Raw genomic sequence first — 21,257 nt, 5'->3', positions numbered from 1 at the left:
TAATCAGTTAGGTATAGAAATCTAGCCTGCTCTGTAGGCAGTAGGAGGGAAAAGGGGAAAGAAAAGGAAGCAGGGATAGAAGGGAGGGAAGAAGTAGTAAGGGTAAAGGGGAAGAAAAGGGAGGGGGCCAATAGAAGAGAGGTGAGACTGAGGGAGGTGGTGGTCGAAAGCAAAACACTAGTGAGGAAGGAAAGGGAGAAAGGAGAAAGAAAAGCATAAACAGGGGGGAAATAGGATGAAGAGAAAGACAGAGATAGTAATCATAACTGTGAATGTGAATGGGATGAACTCTCCCACAAAACGGAAGTGGATAGCAGAGTGGATTAAACACCAGAATTCTACAATATGCTGTTTACATGAAGCACATTTGAAGCAGAGAGATACACATAGGGTAAAGGTAAAAGGCTGGAGTAGAATACATTATGCTTCAGCTGAAGTAAAAAAAGGAGGGGTAGCAATCCTGATCTCAGACAAAGCAAAAGCAAAAAATAGCTCTAATTAAAAGAGACAAGGAAGGAAACTACACCTTGCTAAAAGGTACCATAGACAAAGAAGTAATCCTAATACTAAATATATATGCACCAAGTGGTATAGGATCCAAATTCTTAAAGAAGTTAAGTGAATTACAGGAAGAAACAGACAGCAAAACTATACTAGTGAGAGACCTCAACCTCTCACTCTCAGCACTAGATAAATCTAATCACAAAATAAAAAAGAAAGAAGTTAAAGAGATAAATAGAATTTTATAAAAGTTAGCTATGAAAGACCTCTAGAGAAAACTGAATGTGGATAGAAAAGAATATACCTTTTTCTCAGCAGTACACAGCACCTGCACAAAAACCTCACAGTCAAATGCAGAAAGACAGAAATATGAAATGCATCATTTTCAGATCATGATGCAATAAAAATTATATGTAACAAAGGGCCATAGAAATACAGATTAAAAATTAATTGGAAACTAAATAATGTAATCCTAAAGAATGAGTGAGTCAAACAACAAATCATAGAAACAATCTACAATTCCATCAAAGAGAGCAATAATAAGACAACATACCAAAATTTGTGGGATGCAGCCAAAGCAGTTCTTAGGGGAAATTTTATATCTCCAAATGCTTACATGAATAAAATAAAGAGCACATCAATAGATTGGGCATGCAACTAAAAACGCTAGAAAAAGAACAAATTAAAAATCCCCAATTAAATGTCAAATTAGAAATTCTGAAAATCAAGAAAGAGATTAATAAAATTGAAAACTACTGAACTAACAAACGAAACTAGGAGCTGGTTTTATGAAAAGACTGATTAAAATAGATAAATCTTTGGTTAATTTGATTAAAAAAAGAAAGAAGAAAACCACATTACCAGTATCAAAAATGAAAAGGGTCAATGAAGAGGAAATTAAAGCAATAATTAGGAGCTATTTTGCCCAACTGTATGCCAATAAATCTGACAATCTAAGTGCAATGGATGAGTATTTACAAAAATTTATATTGCCCAGATTAACAGAAGAGGAAATAAAATACTTAAATAATGCCATTTTAGAAAAAGAAATTGAACAAGCCATCAATGAACTCCCTAAGAAAAAAATCTCTAGGGCCAGATGGATGCACAAGTGAATTTGACCAAACATTTAAAGAACAAATTCCAATACTACATAAACTATTTGGAAAAATAGGCAAAGAAGGAGTCCTGTCAAATTCCTTGTATGACACAAATATGGTGCTAATACCTAAACCAGGAGGAGCCAAAACAGAGAAAAATAATTATAGACCAATTTCCCTAATGAATATTGATGCAAACATTTTAAATAAAATATTGGCAAAGAGATTATAACAATTTATCATGAGGATCATATACCACAACTAGGTGGAATTTATACCAGGATTACAGAACGTAACTGACCATATCAATAACAAAACTAACAGAAATCATATGTTTATCTCAATGGATGCAGAAAAAGCTTTTGACAAAAGGGAAAATGATCCACATGTACAAAAATATTTATAGCAGCTCTTTTTGTGGTGGCAAAGAATTGGAATTTGAGGGGATGCCCATCAATTGAGGAATGGCTAAATAAGTTGTGGTATATGAATGTAATGGAATACTATTGTGCTATAAGAAATGATGAGCAAGTGGGTTTCAGAAAAACCTGGAAAGATTTAAATGAACTCATGCTGAGTGAAGTGCGCAGAACCAGAACATTGTACACAGTAACAGCAACACTGTGTGATGATCAAGCATGACAGACTTAACTCTTCTCAGCAATACAATGCTCTAAGACAATTCCAAAAGACTCAAGATGGAAAATGCTATCCACATCCAGAGAAAGAACCATGGAGTCTGAATGTAGATCAAAGCATTCTATTTTCACTTTTATTTCGTTTTTTGTTTTTTCTTTCTTGTGGTTTTCCCCTTTGGTTCTGATTCTTCTTTTACAGCATGAATAATGTAGAAATATGTTTTACATGATTGTACATGTATAACCTATAAGAGATTGCTTGCTGTCTTAAGGAAGGAGGAAAAGAAAGAGGGAGGGAGGAAAATTTGGAACTCAAAATCTTATAAAAATGAATGATTGAAAACTATCTTTACATATAATTGGGAAAAAATGAAATACCATTAAATGGAAAAAAATACTCAAAATTAGAATGCAGCCATACATAAAAAAGATTCATAATAACTAAGTAGGATACATAACTGATACAATTTAATACTAGGAAAACAATTAGAAAAACAAATAATATCAATGAAAGGAAAAATATAAAATATATGACCATATCATTAGATGCATAGAAAACCTTTAATAAAATACAAAATTCCTTTATGTTAACATTAATAAATTTGGATAGAGGAATATTTCCTTAATGTAATTTAAAAGTACATATTCAAAACTACAAGTTAATTTTATAACTGTGTGCATGTGTATGTATGAAAAAAAAACACTAGAAACATCCTAACAACAACAGGTACACCAGGTATAAAACAAGGTTATCCACCTGGTCATTTCTATTTGGCATAGGAACAAAGATTTAGAGCTAGAAGGTTACCTAGTCCAAACCTTTCATTTTACAGATAAAGAATACAAGTTAGCAATAAGCCATGAAAAAAGATGTTAATATGTTTCTATTGGTAGCACTGGGGTTCTTAACCTATGGTCAGTAAATTTTTAAAAAATTTTTTGATCATTGTATTTCATATAATAATATAATTCAACATAGTTTACTTTGCAACCCTATGAGTTTTATGCATTTAAAAAAAACTTATTCTAAGAAGGGATTAACAGTCTTCATCAGACTGCTAAAGGGTGGGCCAGGATACAAAAAAGGTTAAGAACTGCTCCTATAAAGAACATGAATATATAGCTAGAAAACCAAAGGTAACAAACCAAAAATAATCATAATCACAATCATAATCATAATAATTTACTGAAATAATAAGCTACTTTAGTAAAGTACCTGGATATAAAATAAACACATTTATGTAAGATTTTATTCCTTATATTAACTGAGAACTGTTTTACTGGTGATTAAGTTCATAATAAGAAACAAACTGATAAAAACAAAAACAAAGCACAGCAGAAAATGTGCTCAATTCTAAGTTGGAGGACCTAAGTTCACTTAGTGCCAGTATGACCTTGGGCAAGTCACTCCATATCTCTACACCTAATTTTTTCATCTTTAAAACAGGAGGGAAGAAGGTATTTTAAAAATATATTCTGGCTCTATATCTATCTGTCTATCTACCTATCTAAAATACATCTTTTGACTGAATCCAAATTTTCCAGAACAATTGTAAAAAAAGGCCACACTTAAAGATTTAGAAGGCCACATGTGGCCTTAAGGCCGCAGGTTCCTCATCCCTGGAATAGATGATTTTCTAAATGGGGGTTAAAATTAGTTAATAATCACACAAAACAGTGCTCAAATTCCCTAATAATCATAGAAACGCATATCAAGATAACCTAATGATCCCAACTTACATCTGATGAATTGGCCAAGATAATTTAAAAAAAAAAAATCACTGTTGGATGAGGTATGGGAAAGTTCTAGCACATTTGTATCACAGAATGGTGCAGACTTTTTGGAGTGAAACATGGCTACACACACACACACACATAAAGATTGACAAAAGTTTCTGTTCCCTTTAATTTAGCAATTCTACTGCTACAGCTTTATCCTAAAAGACCCTATGAAAAGGTAAAAAGAAACTATTCACATAAAAATATTTATGGTTGTTTCATATGTAGAAGCAAAAACAAAAATACTGTAAATAATTACCTATATCTACTATTTGGAAAATGTATTAATAAATTATAGTATATCGCATTCATGAAATCACATCATGGCATAGAAAGAACCCCGAATGCTTGAGGGCCATGCTAGCATAATGCCTGCTCTGCAATGCTCTGAGTACAGGCCCCATAATGGGCCTATATATCTGGTCCAAGGACCAGTCCAGCTAAATTTGGAAAAGCTCATCACTTGGGTTGGCCTCAAGAATATTGATTTTTTGGCCACAGCAACTCTTGAAAACCAACTGATAAATCAGAGAGACTGTGGTCTGTATCAGTGGAGGGAAGTAACCACACTAACAAAATTACAGATGCTTTAAGCACGAAAACATAGGAAGGTCATGGAATAGTATGACAACATAAAACTAAAAACAAAAAATACAAGCAAACACTTATTTTAAGTATTACAAAATTAAGGCAGAAGAAACAGAACAATATATACAATGAATTTTAAAAGGAAAACAAAATCAAAGGTGATGGAGCTGGAGACAGACTCAGATACAGAGACAAAGCAAACATCTTTATTTTATTAATATTTAGTGCTGAACTTTATATTAAAGTATGCTCACAACTCTCCTATCCTAAAAATCCTTCCCTAGGTTCTGTGATTATCTCAAGTTACTATTCTACTCCTCTTCTTCCCTTCACCATAAAACTTCTTGGAAAAACTGTCTTCACTTTCTTTATCTGCTTTTCTCACCAACTCTGTAGTTCTTAACCCTTTATACTCTGGCTTCCACTCACTTTTCTACTGTAGTGGCCTCCTCAAAGATGACCAAAGACCACCTAATCACCAAACTGATTGGCCTTTTCTCAGACATCCTCCTCCTTAACTTCTCTCAAACATCTGATACTGTAAACCATCTTCCTAGTTCCAAGAGGGGCTTACTCATTTTTGGTTTCTGTGATACTACATTTTCCTGGGTTCCCTTCCCACCTCTCTAAGCTACTATTTTCATTTCTCTCATTACTCTCTCATTCTCTCACTTCATTCATTACACTCATTTAATGGCTTCTCTTCTTTTTCCTGCTCCCTATATGTTGATTAGTTTAGGTTCTGTTCCACATACTCTTTTCTTCCCTCCTATACACTCTCTCCATTTGCAATGTCATCTGTTAACAGCTTCAACAAATCCATTGATCAATCCTTGACTTCTCTTCCAAATTCTAGGCATGAATTTCTAAATGTCTCCTGAATATCTCTACCTGTCTACTGTAGTAGTGCCTCAAATTCAGTATGTCCAAAGCCAAACTCTTCTTCAAAACCTATTCTTCCTTATAACCTCCTAATCTGTGCTAATGTTGCCATTGTTCTAATTATATACTTAAAACCTCAGCATTATCTTTGATGACTCTTTTTTGTCCTCATCTAATCAACTTGCCATTTCTGCTGCTGCAATTTTTTTTTTGTATGCATCATTTCTTCTGCATTACCATGATTCAGGTCCCTGTTACCTCTAGCCTGAAACTACTATAATCACCTCCTAAATGGTTTCCTGACCTTTGGTCTCTCATTGTTCCAATCCATTTTATATTTTGTCCTCTCTCCATGTCTTTAAAACCATCAATGACTCCCCTATCAAATAGAGTACAAATTCCTTGGCCTACTACCACAGGTCCTCAATGATTTAGCTCCAACCTACCTCCTTACTGTCTTATCTTCCAATACTTCCATTCAAATACACAAACGGGATACTCACCACTCCTAAATATACCTGGTGTCTCTCTCCCTCTTTGAACATTTTATTCTTCTTGAAATTCTCTGCTCCTATTTCCATCTGTTCAATTCTTAGCTTTCCTTTGGTGTCCAACTTAAATGCTACCTCTTTCACAAAGCTTTCTCTGATTTCTACCACCCAGTCAGAGGTACTAGATCTATTCTTTGAACTACCATAGCACTTTGCTCCTATTATAGCATCTGCATATTCTATATTTATATAAAAGTTATTTGTATGCCCTTATCTCCACCAACAGAGAAGGTGATAGAGGTCCATAAGGGAAAAGACCATGTCTAATTGTACTATCATATACTATACTATATTATTATATTACTATTATATACTATACTATATTATATTGCCCACAGTTAGTACACAGTGAGTACTAAATAAATGTCTGTTGAATAAATGGATGTTGAATGAGTAAACAAATATCATTTGAACATACTTCATGGTCCTCAGACCTTACCTAGGATAGATAAAATTCTTCTCAGATATGGTCATAAATATAAGTTAACTAATAGTGGGTAGATTTAATCTAGAACTAAATAATGATATAACTATTAGTTATTAAGAGAAGAATTCTTGTTCTGATTTATGAGTTTTCATCATATAAAATTATGATGAATGAAACCTAGTGATTTCAATGAACACAGTCACTAATAAGATGCAGTGCCTCCAACTTTGACAATCATAGATTTTTCAAGTTGGAAGGTCCTTTGCAGTCCGTTTTGTTCAAGCCATTCTTTTATAGACGAGGAAATAAACACGGGATGCTGATGTAGCTAGCTGGTATAACAGCCAAGACTGAAATTGAGGGCTCAGAGTTCCTTGTCCACTGCTCTAGCCACTGTACCACATTTTAGGATTTTCTATTATCTACTATTCACAAAAGACATTAGCATTCTCTGGATTGATATACACATAAAGCAACAAGGCAATCTCTTTTTTAAAAAAGACAAAAATTAAAAACAAGACCAAAAACCTCTAAGTACCTGTCTGGAAGATGATATACATGAAGGTCGGGGTCTCTCAAAACTTGACTCTTGCCTACAAAATTGATCTCGTTTCTTCTCCTGTCTTCTCAGGCAAGCCTAAAGAATAAAAAAGTTACTATGTCTTAGGTTCTTATTTTGTTCCAGAGTTTACCCTCATTATAATGAACCTTGGAAAACTGATTTTTTTTTTTGACCAGACCTGTGATTTCCCAGTGAGGGACTATTTTACCAGTGTAGATCAGTATATTCTCTGCAACATATAGCCCTGGGGTATTTAGATATTAAGTAACTTGCCAAAGATCACACAGCCAGTACATATCTAAACCCAGGCTCTCTTGACTTCAAGGCCAGTTCTCAATCAAACAAGTAACATGAATTTAAGTCATCTGTTGTAGGTGCATTGGAGACACAAAGAATGAAACAATACCCCCTCTGAAGGAGCTGATACTCTACTGAGGGAAATAGCAAGAATACATATATGACAAATAAATGTAAAAAGAATAAACACAAGGCAGTTAAATACAAGGTGGCTGAGGCAAGGACACTAGCACTTGGGAGGAATCATGAAAGGCTTTATGCAGAAGGTGATGCTTGAGTGGCACCTTGAAGGAAGAGAGGGATTCTCTGAAGGAAGGTAAGGAAGGAGTACATAGCAACCATGGAGGACAGCCTGTGTGTGTGAAAGCACACAGACAGGAGATGGAGCGCCACATGAGAGGAATAGAGAGGTCAGTTTGGCTGGATTACAGGATGTGGAAAGGGGAGTAATATATGATGAGAATGGAGAGTTAAAATGGGTTCAGATTGTGAAGGGCTTTAAAAGCTAAAGAGTTAACATTTTATCCTAGAGGTAATAGGGAGTTAACTGGAGTTAACTGACTAGGAGAGAAACATGATCAGAGCTAAGCTTAATCACTTTGACAACTGTGTAGCAGATGGAGAGCAAGGAAAGACTTGAGGCAAGGAAACCAACTAGCAAATGTTGTGATAGACTAGGCAGGATAATGAGGGCCTGAATGGAGGTGGTAGTGTTCTGAGCATAGAGAAGGGCCAGATCATTAGAGATGTTGTGGATGTTGAAATAGTTAAGATTTGGCAAATGCTTTTATATTTAAGGAAGAGTGAGGAGTCAAGGATCACACTGAGATTGTGAAATTGGGAGACTGAAAGAATGATGGTATCTTCAACAGAAACAAAAAAGTTTGGAAGAGGAATATTGGGGGGAGGAAAATTTGGAAGAGGGATTTTTTTTTGTGGGGTGGGGTATAATGAGCCCTGTTTTGAACACATTGACTATGAGATGTTTCTGGGACATCTAGTTTGAAATGTCCAATAAGTAATTGATGGTATAAGACTAAAGGTGAGGAGAGAAATTGGGCCTAATTATATCAATCCCATGTGAATCATCAGCAAAGAGATGATAATTAAGCCCACAGAAGTTGATGAGATCAGCAACAGGGAGAAAATAAAGAGAAAAGAAAAGAAGGCCCAGCATAGAGCCTTGGGATGCAGTCACAGAAGGGGGAAATTATATGGATGATGAGTCAGCAAAAGGGACACAGAAGATATGATCACACAGCTAGGAGGAGAACCAGGAGAGAATAGTTTCACAAAAACCTAGAGGGAAGACAGTATCCCAGAGCAGAGGATGTCTGACAGTGTGAATGGCAGCACAGGGTTTAGAAGGACAAGGACTGAGAAAAGACCATCAAATCTGGCAACTGAGACATAACTGGTAACCTCAGAGGGGAAAGTTTTAGATGAATGATGAAGTTGCTCTCTTCATGATACCAGTGTGCCTTGGGACTCATATATCCCCAAATCTTCTTTTAACATCTGTCATCCAATACAACAGAACCCATTTCAAACCTCTCTCTCCTTAACTCTTTTCTCTTTTGGTTAGATCAAAAGAATTAATTGTTTTGATGAAATTATTGTTCTAATAAATATAAACTGTTTATCACTTTGTTAATTATTCATCTGAATAACAGCTTCCTGTATCAAAGCAATGTCTGAGTAAAACCCATACATTTCTTATGAGAGCAAGGTCGTTTTGTATCATAAACAAAATCAATCCCCAAATGCAAAATATTATTAATAAAAGATGACCTTTCTTTGTTAGTGAGAGATCCACTGTCAAAATATTCCTCATAGTAATATATCAGAAACAGGTTATCTGCTGTGATAGTGAAGAAATTTTATTTGAAAATATGGAAACCAAGAGAAAGGAAGGAAAGGCCTGGGTAAGCAGGAAATCTCCAGGAGATTTCCTATCCTATCCCTAGAGTTCCAATGTTGCTGATTCCAGCCCAACACCAGGTAAGCTGCCAGAATCCTACAGCCTCCAACTGCCAGCATTGGAGACCCCAGCACACAAAGCCAGTGACCAGGCCCTAGGCTCCCAACACAAGAAGCTTGGGTCAGTGCCCTCTGCTCCCCAGCAGGAGAGCTCAATCTCCTTAAAGGCCAGGAAATAAGCAAACACCACGAGCAAAAAGAAACGTACAATGGATTCTTATCATAGGAAGAGTGAAGATCAAGGCAGAAATTCTGAAGAGGACATCACTGTCAGCATACCCACAACTGGAACCTTAAAAGGGAATATGAACTGGTCTGAAGCCCAAAAACCCTTCTTAGAAGAGCTCAAAAAGGATTTTAAAAGTCAAATGACAGAGGTAGAAGAAAAAATGGGAAAAGAAATGAGACGTATGCAAGAGAGGGTCAATAGCTTGGAAAAGGAAGGACAAAAATTAACTGTAGAAAACAAGTCCTTAAAAAATATAATTGGCTAACTGGAAAAAAGTACACTGAAGAAAACACGTCCCTAAAAAATACAATTGGCCAAATGGAGAAGGAGGTACAATATCTAATAGAAGAAAACAATTTGTTAAAAATTAGAATTGAACAAATGGAAGTTAATAACTCCATGAGAGCAAGAATCAGTCAAACAAAACAAAAGAATGAAAAATAGATGAAAATGTAAAATATCTCATTGGTAAAACAACTGACCTGGAAAATCGATCCAGGAGAGACAATTTAAAAATTATTGGTCTACCTGAAAATCACAATGAAAAAAAGAGCCTGGACAGTATCTTTCAGGAAATCATAAAGGAAAACTGCCCTGAGGTCCTAGAACCAGAGGGTAAAATAGCCATAGAAAGAATCCACCTATCACCTCCTGAAAGAGATCCCAAATTGAAAATGCCAAGGAATATAGTAGCCAAATTCCAAAATTACCAGGTCAAAGAGAAAATACTACAAGCAGCCAGAAAGAAACAATTTAAATATCATGGAACCACAGTCAGGATTACACAGGACCTTGCAGCTTCTACATTAAAAGACTGTAGGGCATGGAATATGATATTCTGTAAGGCAAAGGAGCTTGGATTACAACCAAGGATCAACTACCCAGAGAAAATGAGCATGATCTTTCAGGACAGGAGATGGCTATTCAATGAAATAGGGGACTTCCATACCTTCCTGATAAAAAGACCAGAGCTCAACAGAAAATTTGATCTTCAAATACAAGACTCAAGAGAGACATAAAAAGGTAAACGGGACAGAAAGAAACAACATATTATTAATAAGGGCAGATTCTTTACATCCCTAAAAGGGAAGATGACACTTGTAACTCTTGAGAACTGTATTGTTATTATACCATGTTAAAGGGGTATACATAAAGGGGGTGGGTATAAGTTGCCTTTGATGTAATGATGAAAAAAATCTAATCAAGTGAGTTAAATGAATCTAAGTAAGTGGATTAATCCGATCTAACTAAGAAAAGGTACTGAGAGAAAAGGAAAGAAAGGCAGACAAGGATAAATTATATTACAGGAAAAGGCACAAAAACCTATTACAAGCAGAGGGAAAGAAGGGAGGGAGATGAGCATTGTTTGAGCCTTATTCTCATCAGATCTGGCTCAAGGAGGAAATAACATATTCAGTTAGGTATAGAAATCTAACCTGCCCTATAGGCAGTAGGAGGGAAAAGGGGAAAGAAAAGGAAGCAGGGATAGAAGGGAGGGAAGAAGTAGTAAGGGTAAAGGGGAAGAAAAGGGAGGGGGCCAATAGAAGAGAGGTGAGACTGAGGGAGGTGGTGGTCGAAAGCAAAACACTAGTGAGGAGGGGAAGGGAGAAAGGAGAAATAAAAGCATAAATGGGGGGAAATAGGATGGAGAGAAAGACAGAGATAGTAATCATAACTCTGAATGTGAATGGGATGAACTCTCCCACAAAACGGAAGTGGATAGCAGAATGGATTAAAAAACAGAATTCTACAATATGTTGTTTACAAGAAACACATTTGAAACAGAGGGACACACACAGGGTAAAGGTAAAAGGCTGGAGCAGAATATATTATGCTGTAGTTGAAGTAAAAAAAGAAGGGGTAGCGATCCTGATCTCAGACAAAGCAAAAGCACAAATAGATCTTATCAAGAGATAAGGAAGGAAACTACATCCTGCTAAAGGCACCATAGACAATGAATATCATTACTAAACATATATGCACCAAATGGCATAGCATCCAAATTCTTAGAGGAGAAGTTAAGTGAATTACAGGAAGAAATAGACAGCAAAACTATACTAGTGGGGGACCTCAACCCCTCCCTCTCTGAACTAGGCAAATCTAACCACAAAATAAAAAAGAAAGAAGTTAAGGAGGTGAACAGAATATTAGAAAAGTTAGGTATGGTAGACCTCTGGAGAAAACTGAATGGGGGATAGAAAGGAATATACTTTTTTCTTGACAGTACATGGCAGTACAATTGAACATGTGCTAGGGCATAAAAACCTCACAATCCAATGCAGAAAGGCAGAAATATTAAATGCATCCTTTTCAGATCATGATGCAATAAAAATTATATATAATAAAGGGCCATGGAAAAATAGACTAAAAATTAATTGGAAACTAAATAATGTAATCCTAAAGAATAAGTGGGAGAAAGGAGAAAGAAAAGCATAAATGGGGGGAAATAGGATGGAGAGAAAGACACAGATAGTAATCATAATTGGTTAGGTACTAATATTGATAGACTTAACCCTTCTCAACAATATAACGATTTAAGACATCTCCAAAAGCTTCACAATGGAAAATGCTATCCACATCCAAAGAAAGAACTATGGAGTTTGAATACAGATTGAAGCATACTATTCGCTATTTTTTTAACTTCTGCTGTGTTTTGTTTCCTCTTTCTGGTGGTTCCTCCTATTGGTTCTAATTCTTACTTACAACATCACTAATGTGAAAATATGTTTAATAGGAATGTATATGTAGAGCCTATATCAGCTTGTGCTCTGTCTTGGCGAGGGTGGTGGAGAGGAAGGGGGAGAAAAATTTAAAACTCAAAAGCTTATGGAAGTGATTGTTGATAAATCAAAACAAATTAATTTTAAAAAATAAAATATAGAAACCACTAAAAAAAAACCTTCTCCATTAAACCTAACATTTACAAAACCTATCTTCACTGATTTAAGAAGGTTAAGATGCCATTCTTGGGAGAAGACATGTGGCAAAGTGCTTTGAGCACTACACTTAGGAGTCAGGAAGCCTTTGTTTCCAAGTTTCCAATCTTTCTTTTGATACTTACTAGCCATATGGCCCTACACAAATGTCTTAACCTCTGTGACCCTTAAGTAACTGTCAAAAGTCTAAGTTGTACTTTTCTTACATTTTCATTCTCTGTTAGCAGAAGCAGATCCACAATGGAATTTTGGAACACTAAGAGAATCCTATATTGTTGCTGTTTGGTCGTTTCAGTCGTGTTTGACTGCTCGTGACCGCATTTGGGGTTTTCTTGGCAAAGATGCTGGGGGTGATTTGCCATTTTCTTCTCCAGTTCATTTAACAGATGAGGACACTGAGGCAAACAGGGTTAAGTTACTTGCCCAGGGTCACATAGTGTCTAAGGCCAGATTTGAACTCAAGAAGATGAATTTTCCTGACTCCAAGGCCAGCACTCTATCCACTGTGCCACCTAACTTCCCCAAAGAGATAGATATGACCAAAACTTAACACGAAGTCCTAGGACTTAAAATTCAGCACATGTAGCCACAAAGGCTAGAGACCTGTACTTTTAGTCTATATCAGGATCATTCACAACATCAACATGGAAGAAATTTTCCCTCTAAGTAAAATTATGAATTCCCAAGACAGAAATGCAAGACCACATTCTGCCTTGGTTGTCAAGACATAAGCTTAAGAAACTCTGTCCATAAAGGAAAAGCTAATCCTCTTTTGCTCCAAAATTAAGCCTATTTCCATAAGAAATATAAAATGCATATTTGGTCATGGTCCATATCAGTAGATCTATAAGAAATCAGGGCAAGCCTAAAAGAAATTGGGCAGTGAACTTAATGAAATTCAACTAATTATGGGCAGCTCTTCTTTCTATTCCCTTTTTGTTTATTTTTTAATTGGAATCTGTGTCTATGGGGAGCACTGAGTGTATAGTTATTTGCTGAAGACAGACGCTCATGTTCTCTTAATTTACTGTTAAGAGGAGAAAAAGAAGGAAATGCAGATGAATAGAAAGAGGGAGGAGATAGCATCAATAAATGTAGGAAAGGCCAATGCAAGTTTGTAGAAATGAATATAATTTCTGGGGACTAAGTGCTTCTTGAAAACTATCTCTAAGAATATATGTGGTTTCAATAGTTCTTTGCCAAAAAGGGGAGAAGGGGGAGACAGATTAACTCACATACTGAACAAAGTCAAAGGGATGATTCCAAACTCCTCTTGTTCCCTTTCTTTCTAGCTCCTCATATCATTCTATGAGTAGGAGGACAGAACAGTGGAAAGACAGATATTTTCTAATTCTTTCTAAACTTTTTACAGCCAAGCAACTTTTCAAGTGTTATTTCAACACTGATCTTTTGCATTTAAAGCTCTATTCAATAGTAGGAAAATAAATATGACAATAAAGCCAAGCTTATGGAATTGCAGAGATGCTCCCCTAATTCCTTTTTTTCTATTTATATAGTTTTATATGGTTTTCTATTTATAGCAAATTGGTATGTCTTTTTTGTTGTTTTTGTTTTAACTTAGAACTATTTACTGGACATCTACACCAAGACGGCCTACTGACACTTCAAACTCAATGGGTAAAAAAACTGCTTCCCTTTTTCTTGCTATTACCGTCTTCTCAGTCACCTAGGCTCACGACTTTGGAGTCATCTTGGACTTCTCCTTCTCCTTCACCCAACATATCTAATCAGATATCAGCAAGTCCTTCTGACTCTGCTTCTGAAATGTGTTTCTTGATTGGTCCTCTCCACATCCTCATTCAGGCCCTTGACTCGTCTTGCATAGGTATTGGTAATAGCCTCCTAACCAGTCTTCCTGATTCAAGTCTATTCCATATCCAATTCATTTTTCACACTTTAGCCTAAAGAATGCTCTAATCATGTTCTCTTCAATTTCAGTTGTTCCTTATTGTTACTAATAATGCATAAGTTTCTCATCCTGTCATTCAAGGCCCAAGACAATCTTACTTTGATCCTACTGAGTGGTGTTGTTAGCCACTCAACTAAACTTGTTTAACAAAAAAGGTTTGGGTCCTATGGAGTCCCGTGACACTTTGGAAGCTTGTACATGCACTACCAGGCAAAGTTCTGAGTAAGTGCTGTAATCTCTATAGTTCTCAGATAAGAGAAAGGGAATAAACATTTATTAAGCACCTACTATATGCTAGGCATTGTGCTAAAGCAAACTCCTTTGATCCTTACAACAGCTCTGTGAGGTAGGTGCTATTATTTATTCCCATTTTACAGTTGAAGAAACTGAGTCAAACAGAGGCTAAGTAACTTACCCAAATAGACAGCTATCTTTTAACCCTCAGCTCTGTCTCTCTCTGTGGGGTAGCACCAACTCACTATCAAATGGGAAGGGCCTTATATGACCATATATCATACTATGCCCTCTTCATATAGTTTATGTTCTGGCCAAACTGGACTACTCTTCCCTTCATTCCTGTCCTGCTCTCTCCAATTTCTATGCTTTTGTTTCTTGTTTTTGTTTTTGTTTTGTACCACTCTCCACATTTGGAATGGATTCTTGCCTCTTTTGTCTATTTGAAGTGCCTCATTTTGTTTAAAGTCCCACGTCAAGTGCTACCTTCCCCGTAAAGGTTTACCTGACCCCTCCTCATCCCCCCACTTCACACCTCTTCCAGGTGAAAGTGGTCCCAGCTTCCTCAAATTTACCTAGTATTTTGCCAGAAGGATCCTCCGCATTTACCTCACTTTTGCTTGTATCATAGTTACTTGCGTACATGCCTTTCCCCAAGAAACAAAAATACCTAAATGAAGGTCTGGATGGGTTGCAATCAGCAAATCTATAAAACCAGGATCCAACGAAATATAGAAATAAATCTTTCTCCTCATAGATAGTAAACTTCTTGAGAATAATGTCTTTGTATCTTCAGAGACTAGCACGGGCTTTGGACAAATAGGTGTTTAAAAAATAAAATTTTTGTTGAATTAAGTATAAAGGAGGGAAGGAAAGCAGTGGATAAAGCAATGAAAATAGGATTAATAATTATAGGTGTCTATACTTAAATCCCATTAAGAGGAAATGGTCAGTTGACCTTTTAAATATTTACCTTTTATTTACAATAATTAATACCTAGATTGTTTTAACTACTGTCTGCCCATGTGACAAAAACAGGTTTGGTTTTTAGTGGTTTATTTCTATTGATACCTTTTGTTCTTATATCACTTTCATTTCAAATATAATTCTTCCCTACTCAGAGAGCCATCTTTTATCACAAAAAAATAAAAAGAAAGAAAAATTAACAACTCAGCATAACTAATGAACACAACAACCAAGGCTGACATTCTACCCATTGTTCCACATCCACTGACCTCCATATCTCTGCAAAGAAGATACCTTTTCTCATTTCTCGGTCATGAGAATTAACACAGCACTGGAGTTTTGCTTCTCTCCATTTATATTATGGTAGCCATTGTGCATATTGTTATCCTGGTCATCATTTAGGTCACTTTGAATAATTTCATATAAGTCTTCGCACGTCTGAATTATTCAGATTTCATCACTGCTTAGCACGCAGCAGTATGGTACATTAATGTACCATAATTTTTAGCCATCCCCCAATCACTGAGCATTTACTCATTTTCTAGTTATTTGCTACTATATAAAGTACTGCAAAAATATTTTCACGTATATCGGACCTTTGTTTCTATCTTTGAACTGTTGAGGTGTTTAACTGGCAGTGAGATCTCTAAGTCAAAGGATTATGGGCATTTGTCTTTTTTTTTTTTTAGCATAATCCTAAACTGCTTCCCAGAACAGAATTCACAGTTGCATCATCAGTATTAGTGTTCCTGTCAGAATTACTCTAGCATTGACTATTCCCCTCTTATCATCTTTGCTAATTTGCTGAGTATGAATGAAACTTCAGAGTTGTTTTGCTTGCATTTTTTAAATTATTAGTGATTTGAAGCGATCTTTTTTTTTAAATGAACCTGTGTAGGAAGCATTGGCAGATGAGCATTTTTTCTGCAATTTATAATCTTAAAAAGTCGCCTAAACTAGAGCACTGAAAGTAGACATAAACTCAAGTCTTTCTGATTTCTGAGCTCAGCTCTTTATCAATAGTAGTAATAGTAGATAACAGTTATATAGCATTGTTAAGTGCTTTACAAATATTATCTTATTTTGATTCTTGCAACATTTGATCTACTTGAGGTATAGATGCTGTTATAAACCCCACATTACAGTTAAGGAAACTGAGGCAGAGGTGAAGTCACTTGCCCAGGGTCACACATCCAGTAATTTTCTGAGGCCAGACTTGAACTCAGTTCTTCTGACTCCAAGCCCAGTGCTATATCCACCTAGCTCCCCCACTGTGCCACACAGTTTCATGTGTGGTAGTTAATATTTTGCCATTCATCTTCTCAGAGGAATTTTTAAAAGCCTCACTGGACAATGAAAGGGGCATTGAACAAAGTTCAATTGCACTTATTAAGGAATCTCTATGATCTAACACATGCATAAGAGACTCTTTGTTGGAGTAGAGCCTTTATTTAAGGCTGTATTTTACTCTACTAAGTAAAATGCCTTTTTGTAACCAACAAACAACAAACAGCAAGAACTTGTATTCTCTGTACTTTCCAGTCAACTAAGTAATTGCAAATGTGGTCTGTTGTAAAGAATTAGTTACCAAATCTTGCCAATTCCCTTCTCATATTATCATCAAGAAAACCCCAACATGCGTGTAAATCAATCTTATCAGGATTTTATAAAAATGAAAAAATAAGCATGTGCATCAGTAGCCTTTTTAATGGATATTAACAGCATCCACATGATTTTTTTCCCTTTCTTTTGGCATCTTTCCTCCCATTAGGTAACGTATAAAATGGTCACTCAGTGATCTATGCTAGACTGGGCCTGGATTTCTTCAGTACATATATGGTCTGGTCCAAAAATTGTGTCTTGACTTCACTCTTAATCATTTCTACTTCTTCAAATAGAAAATCACAGTATCCACAGTCTCATTCAAGGAAAACTTATGTCTGCTTCCTGTGAGTCGTGTACGTGCCTCTCTGTGCAGAGCTTCTCCCGTCCCAGCCTCATTTATTAGAATGTCACCTCCTTGAGGGCAGGGACTATGTTGGTCTTCTCTTTGTGGCCCCAGCACTCGGCCCCTGTGGTGCCTGGCATACAGGAAGCACTTAATAGATGCTTGTCGGTTGATTGACATGATAACTGAATGCATTACAGCCAATGAGTTCATCAAGAGTGAGTGAACAGAGAAGAGCAGAGGGCCCAGGAGAATAGGAGAAAAAGTATTTCTGTTAAGCACCTTTTTACATACCAGGCACTGTACTAAGCCCTTTCACATATTACCTCATTTTATCCTCACAACAACCCTAGGAGGTAGGTGTTATTATTATCTCCATTTTACAGATGAGGAAACTGAGGCAAACAGTGGTGAAGTGACTTGCCCAGGGTCACAGAGCTAGGAAGTATCTGAGGCAGGATTTGAACTCAGATCTTCCTGACTCCAGTTCTGGTGCTTTATCTACCTTTCTGCAACTTAAGAATCTTGATGAGTTGCCCAGAACACTGAAAGGTTGAGTGACTTGCTCAGTTAGGGTCATACAGCCATTATGGATGAGAAGTGGGACCTGAACCCAAGTTTTCCTGGCCCCTAAGCTGCCTTGCTATCCATTAGTCCATTTTGCCTCTCAAACAACTCCAATATATGAATGTAATATAATATTACTGGCTCCTAAGAAATGATGAATATGAGAAATAAAGAAAAAACATGGGAAAACACATGAGATGATGCAGTATAAAGAAAGCAGAAGCAAGAGAACAAATACACAGTGACTACAAAAATTTTAATGATAAAACATTAAAAAACAGTAAAACTCTAATAACTGTCATGAAGAATCTTGATCCTGAAGAACCAGCTACCTTCCTTTCAGTAATAAGAAAAATGGGGATGAAAGAGAGAGAACATGATATATGCTGCTGTCAAATTCAGCTACTACACAACAATAGATTTTGCTTAAATGCTTTGTTATAAGGAAAGGGTTCAAGTGGGGAAGGGAGAGGGGAAATTGCTGTAATGTAAATACTTAAGGCAACAATGAAACTTTAAGTAAAAAAAAAGAATAAAAAAGAAACTGCCAAGGTGTTCCTGCCACTACTGCTGAGAGCCAGAGCGTGGGTCCTGCGGCCCTCTAACAGGGGGGTGGGAATTTAAGTAATGCAAATTTACTAAGAATGAGAACTGTCTGTATAGGCATAAGTCTTTCAAGTAGTCTAGAAGACTCATTCATTTCCCAGGTCCAGGCTACATTTTGCAACATATTTTTCACTCTTTACCTTCCCCCCTCCCCACCAACAATGTCCACCTGTACATTTACGTCAATGAGTATCACAGTATATATTGCCTTGGTTTGGAGAATCTTGTCAAGGTCTTCCGAGAATTACTCTCTTTTCATCCTCAGCAACAGATGTTGGCACATTAGTTGTAATTATCTTAGTAGCTGTCATGGGACCACAGTTTGCTCATGCTCAAATCATGAGCACTACAAGGTGAAACCTTCAGTGTTCTCTGAAATTACTTCTTGCTTCCTTTTGTCACACAATGAAATCAGTTCTGCCAACTCTTTTGTTTGCCTCCTGGAAGGATATGAGCCATCCTTCCATTTGTTCCAATTTCCTTTTGTCTTTTGCTTTCATTTATCTTGAAAAGACCAATAATGACGTGATTTATTTTTTTCCAATTAAATGCCAATTTGTAGATGAGACAAAGATCTCACATTTAGAGTACACATAATTAAGTTAATGTTTCTAGAGTCAAAAAACATGTGAAATTAATAGCATCCTACTTTCCAACTCTCCTTTACCATCATTATGATGGAAGCATAGAACTGAGGGACGTTTTAAATTTTTCTTTGTTTCTCGGTTACCCAAGCTCACAATCTAAGGGGTCATCCCTTCCAGTACCCCCTATCCAATTAGTTGCTATGTCCAGCTGATTGTCCCTTTCCAACAACTCTCATATAAACCCCCTTTCTCTTCTGACACTTCCACCACCCTTGCACAAGCCCTTATCGCCTCATGACTGGACTATTACAATAGCCTGCTGGTTGGTCTCCCTGCCTCAAGTCTCTCCTCCCTCTAGTCCATCCTCTACTCAACTGTCATACTGATCTTCCTAAAGCACAAATCTGACCCAGCGGCATTATTCAATAAACCCCAATGGCACTCTATCACCTAAAGGATCAAATATAAAATCTTCTGATTGCTACTCAAAGATCTTCATAATATGGCTCCCTCCTACCTTTCTATTCTTGAGATTGCTATGACCAAAGAAGTCATCACACAGTAACCAACCTATGAGCTTCATGAATAACCTCTCCCAAGTATCATTACCCAGGGTTTCCAAACTCCCATTCTAGTCACTACACCTCATCTTAGGAATTCAGATACCATAACACCCAGTACAGGATTTAAATTATTATTAATGACATTATTAAAGTTAGTAATTTTAGATGGCTAAGATGTGGCAGCTAGATGTTTCAATGAATGAGAACACTATACCTGGAGTCAAGAAGACCCAGAGTTAAATCCAGCCTCAGACACTTACTAGCTGTGTGACCTGGGGCAAGTCATTTAACGCTGTTTGCCTCGCTTTCCTCATCTGTAAAATTAGCTGGGGAAGGAATTGGCAAAACCACTCCAGTATCTTTTGCTAAGACAACCCCAAATGGGGTCACAAAAAGCTGGCCATGACTGAAACAACTGAACATCAAAAAGAAATCAAAAGGATGAGAGAAGTTTTTAAAAAATATTCTGGGATCAGTGGAATAGGTTAGGTACACAAGACACAGTAGTCAATGACTACAATAATCTACTGTTTGATAAACCCAAAGACCCCAGCTTCTGGGATAAGAACTCACTATCTGACAAAAACTGTTGGGAAAACTGGAAAAGAGTATGGCAGAAACTAGGCATAGACCAAAATCTTACTCCACATACCAAAGTAAAGTCAAAATGGGTACATGATTTAGATATAAAAGCTGATACTATAAGCAAACTGGGAGAGCAAGAAATAGTTTACCTGTCAGATTTATGGATAACAGAAGAATTTATGACCAAACAAGGGCCAGAGAACATTATGAAATGCAAAATGGAGAATCTTGATTATATTAAATTGAAAAGTTTTTGCACAAAGCCAAGACAACCAAGATTAGAAGGGAAGCAGAAAACTGAGAATTTTTACAACCGGTGTCTCTGATAAGGGCCTTATTTCTAAAATATATAGAGAACTAAGTCAAATGTATAAGAATATAAGCCATAAGGGGCAACTAAGTGGTACAGTGGATAGAGCTCTGGCCTTGGAGTCAGGAGGATCTGAGTTCAAATCCGACCTCAGACACTTGACACTTAATAGCTATGTGACCCTGGGCAAGTCACTTAACCCTGAGTGCCTCACCAAAAAGAAAAAAAAAGAATACAAACCACTCCCCAATTGATAAATGGTTAAAGGATATGAACAGGCAGTTTTCAGATAAAAAAATTAAGGCTATCTATAGTCACATGCAAAAAATGCTCTAAATCACTATTGATTAGAGAAATGCAAATCAAAATGACCATATCAAAAGGTACATCACACCTATCAGACTGGCTAACATGACAAAACAGGAAAATAATAAATGTTGGAGATGATGTGGGAAAATTGGAACACTAATGTATGTTGGTGGAGTAGTTGT

General features: G+C 36.5%; 1 protein-coding gene across 6 annotated transcripts in view; it reads right to left on the bottom strand.

The window, feature by feature from the left end:
• MARCHF10 (membrane associated ring-CH-type finger 10) overlaps positions 1–21,257 on the bottom strand; it is a 191,299-nt gene that overhangs the window by 153,413 nt on the left and 16,629 nt on the right. For all 6 annotated transcript variants that reach the window (XM_020997650.2, XM_020997654.2, XM_020997651.2 and 3 more), the window contains one exon: positions 7,005–7,103. In XM_020997650.2, coding sequence (XP_020853309.1) covers positions 7,005–7,103 — 99 coding nt within the window. The remainder of the gene's footprint in view (positions 1–7,004; positions 7,104–21,257) is intronic.

Source organism: Phascolarctos cinereus, unplaced genomic scaffold, assembly GCF_003287225.1.
Source record: "Phascolarctos cinereus isolate Bilbo 61053 unplaced genomic scaffold, phaCin_HiC Scaffold_5;HRSCAF=322, whole genome shotgun sequence".
Lineage (NCBI taxonomy): Eukaryota > Metazoa > Chordata > Mammalia > Diprotodontia > Phascolarctidae > Phascolarctos > Phascolarctos cinereus.
The sequence above is the reverse complement of the archived record's forward strand: the minus strand, read 5'-3'. Positions and strand labels throughout refer to the sequence as shown.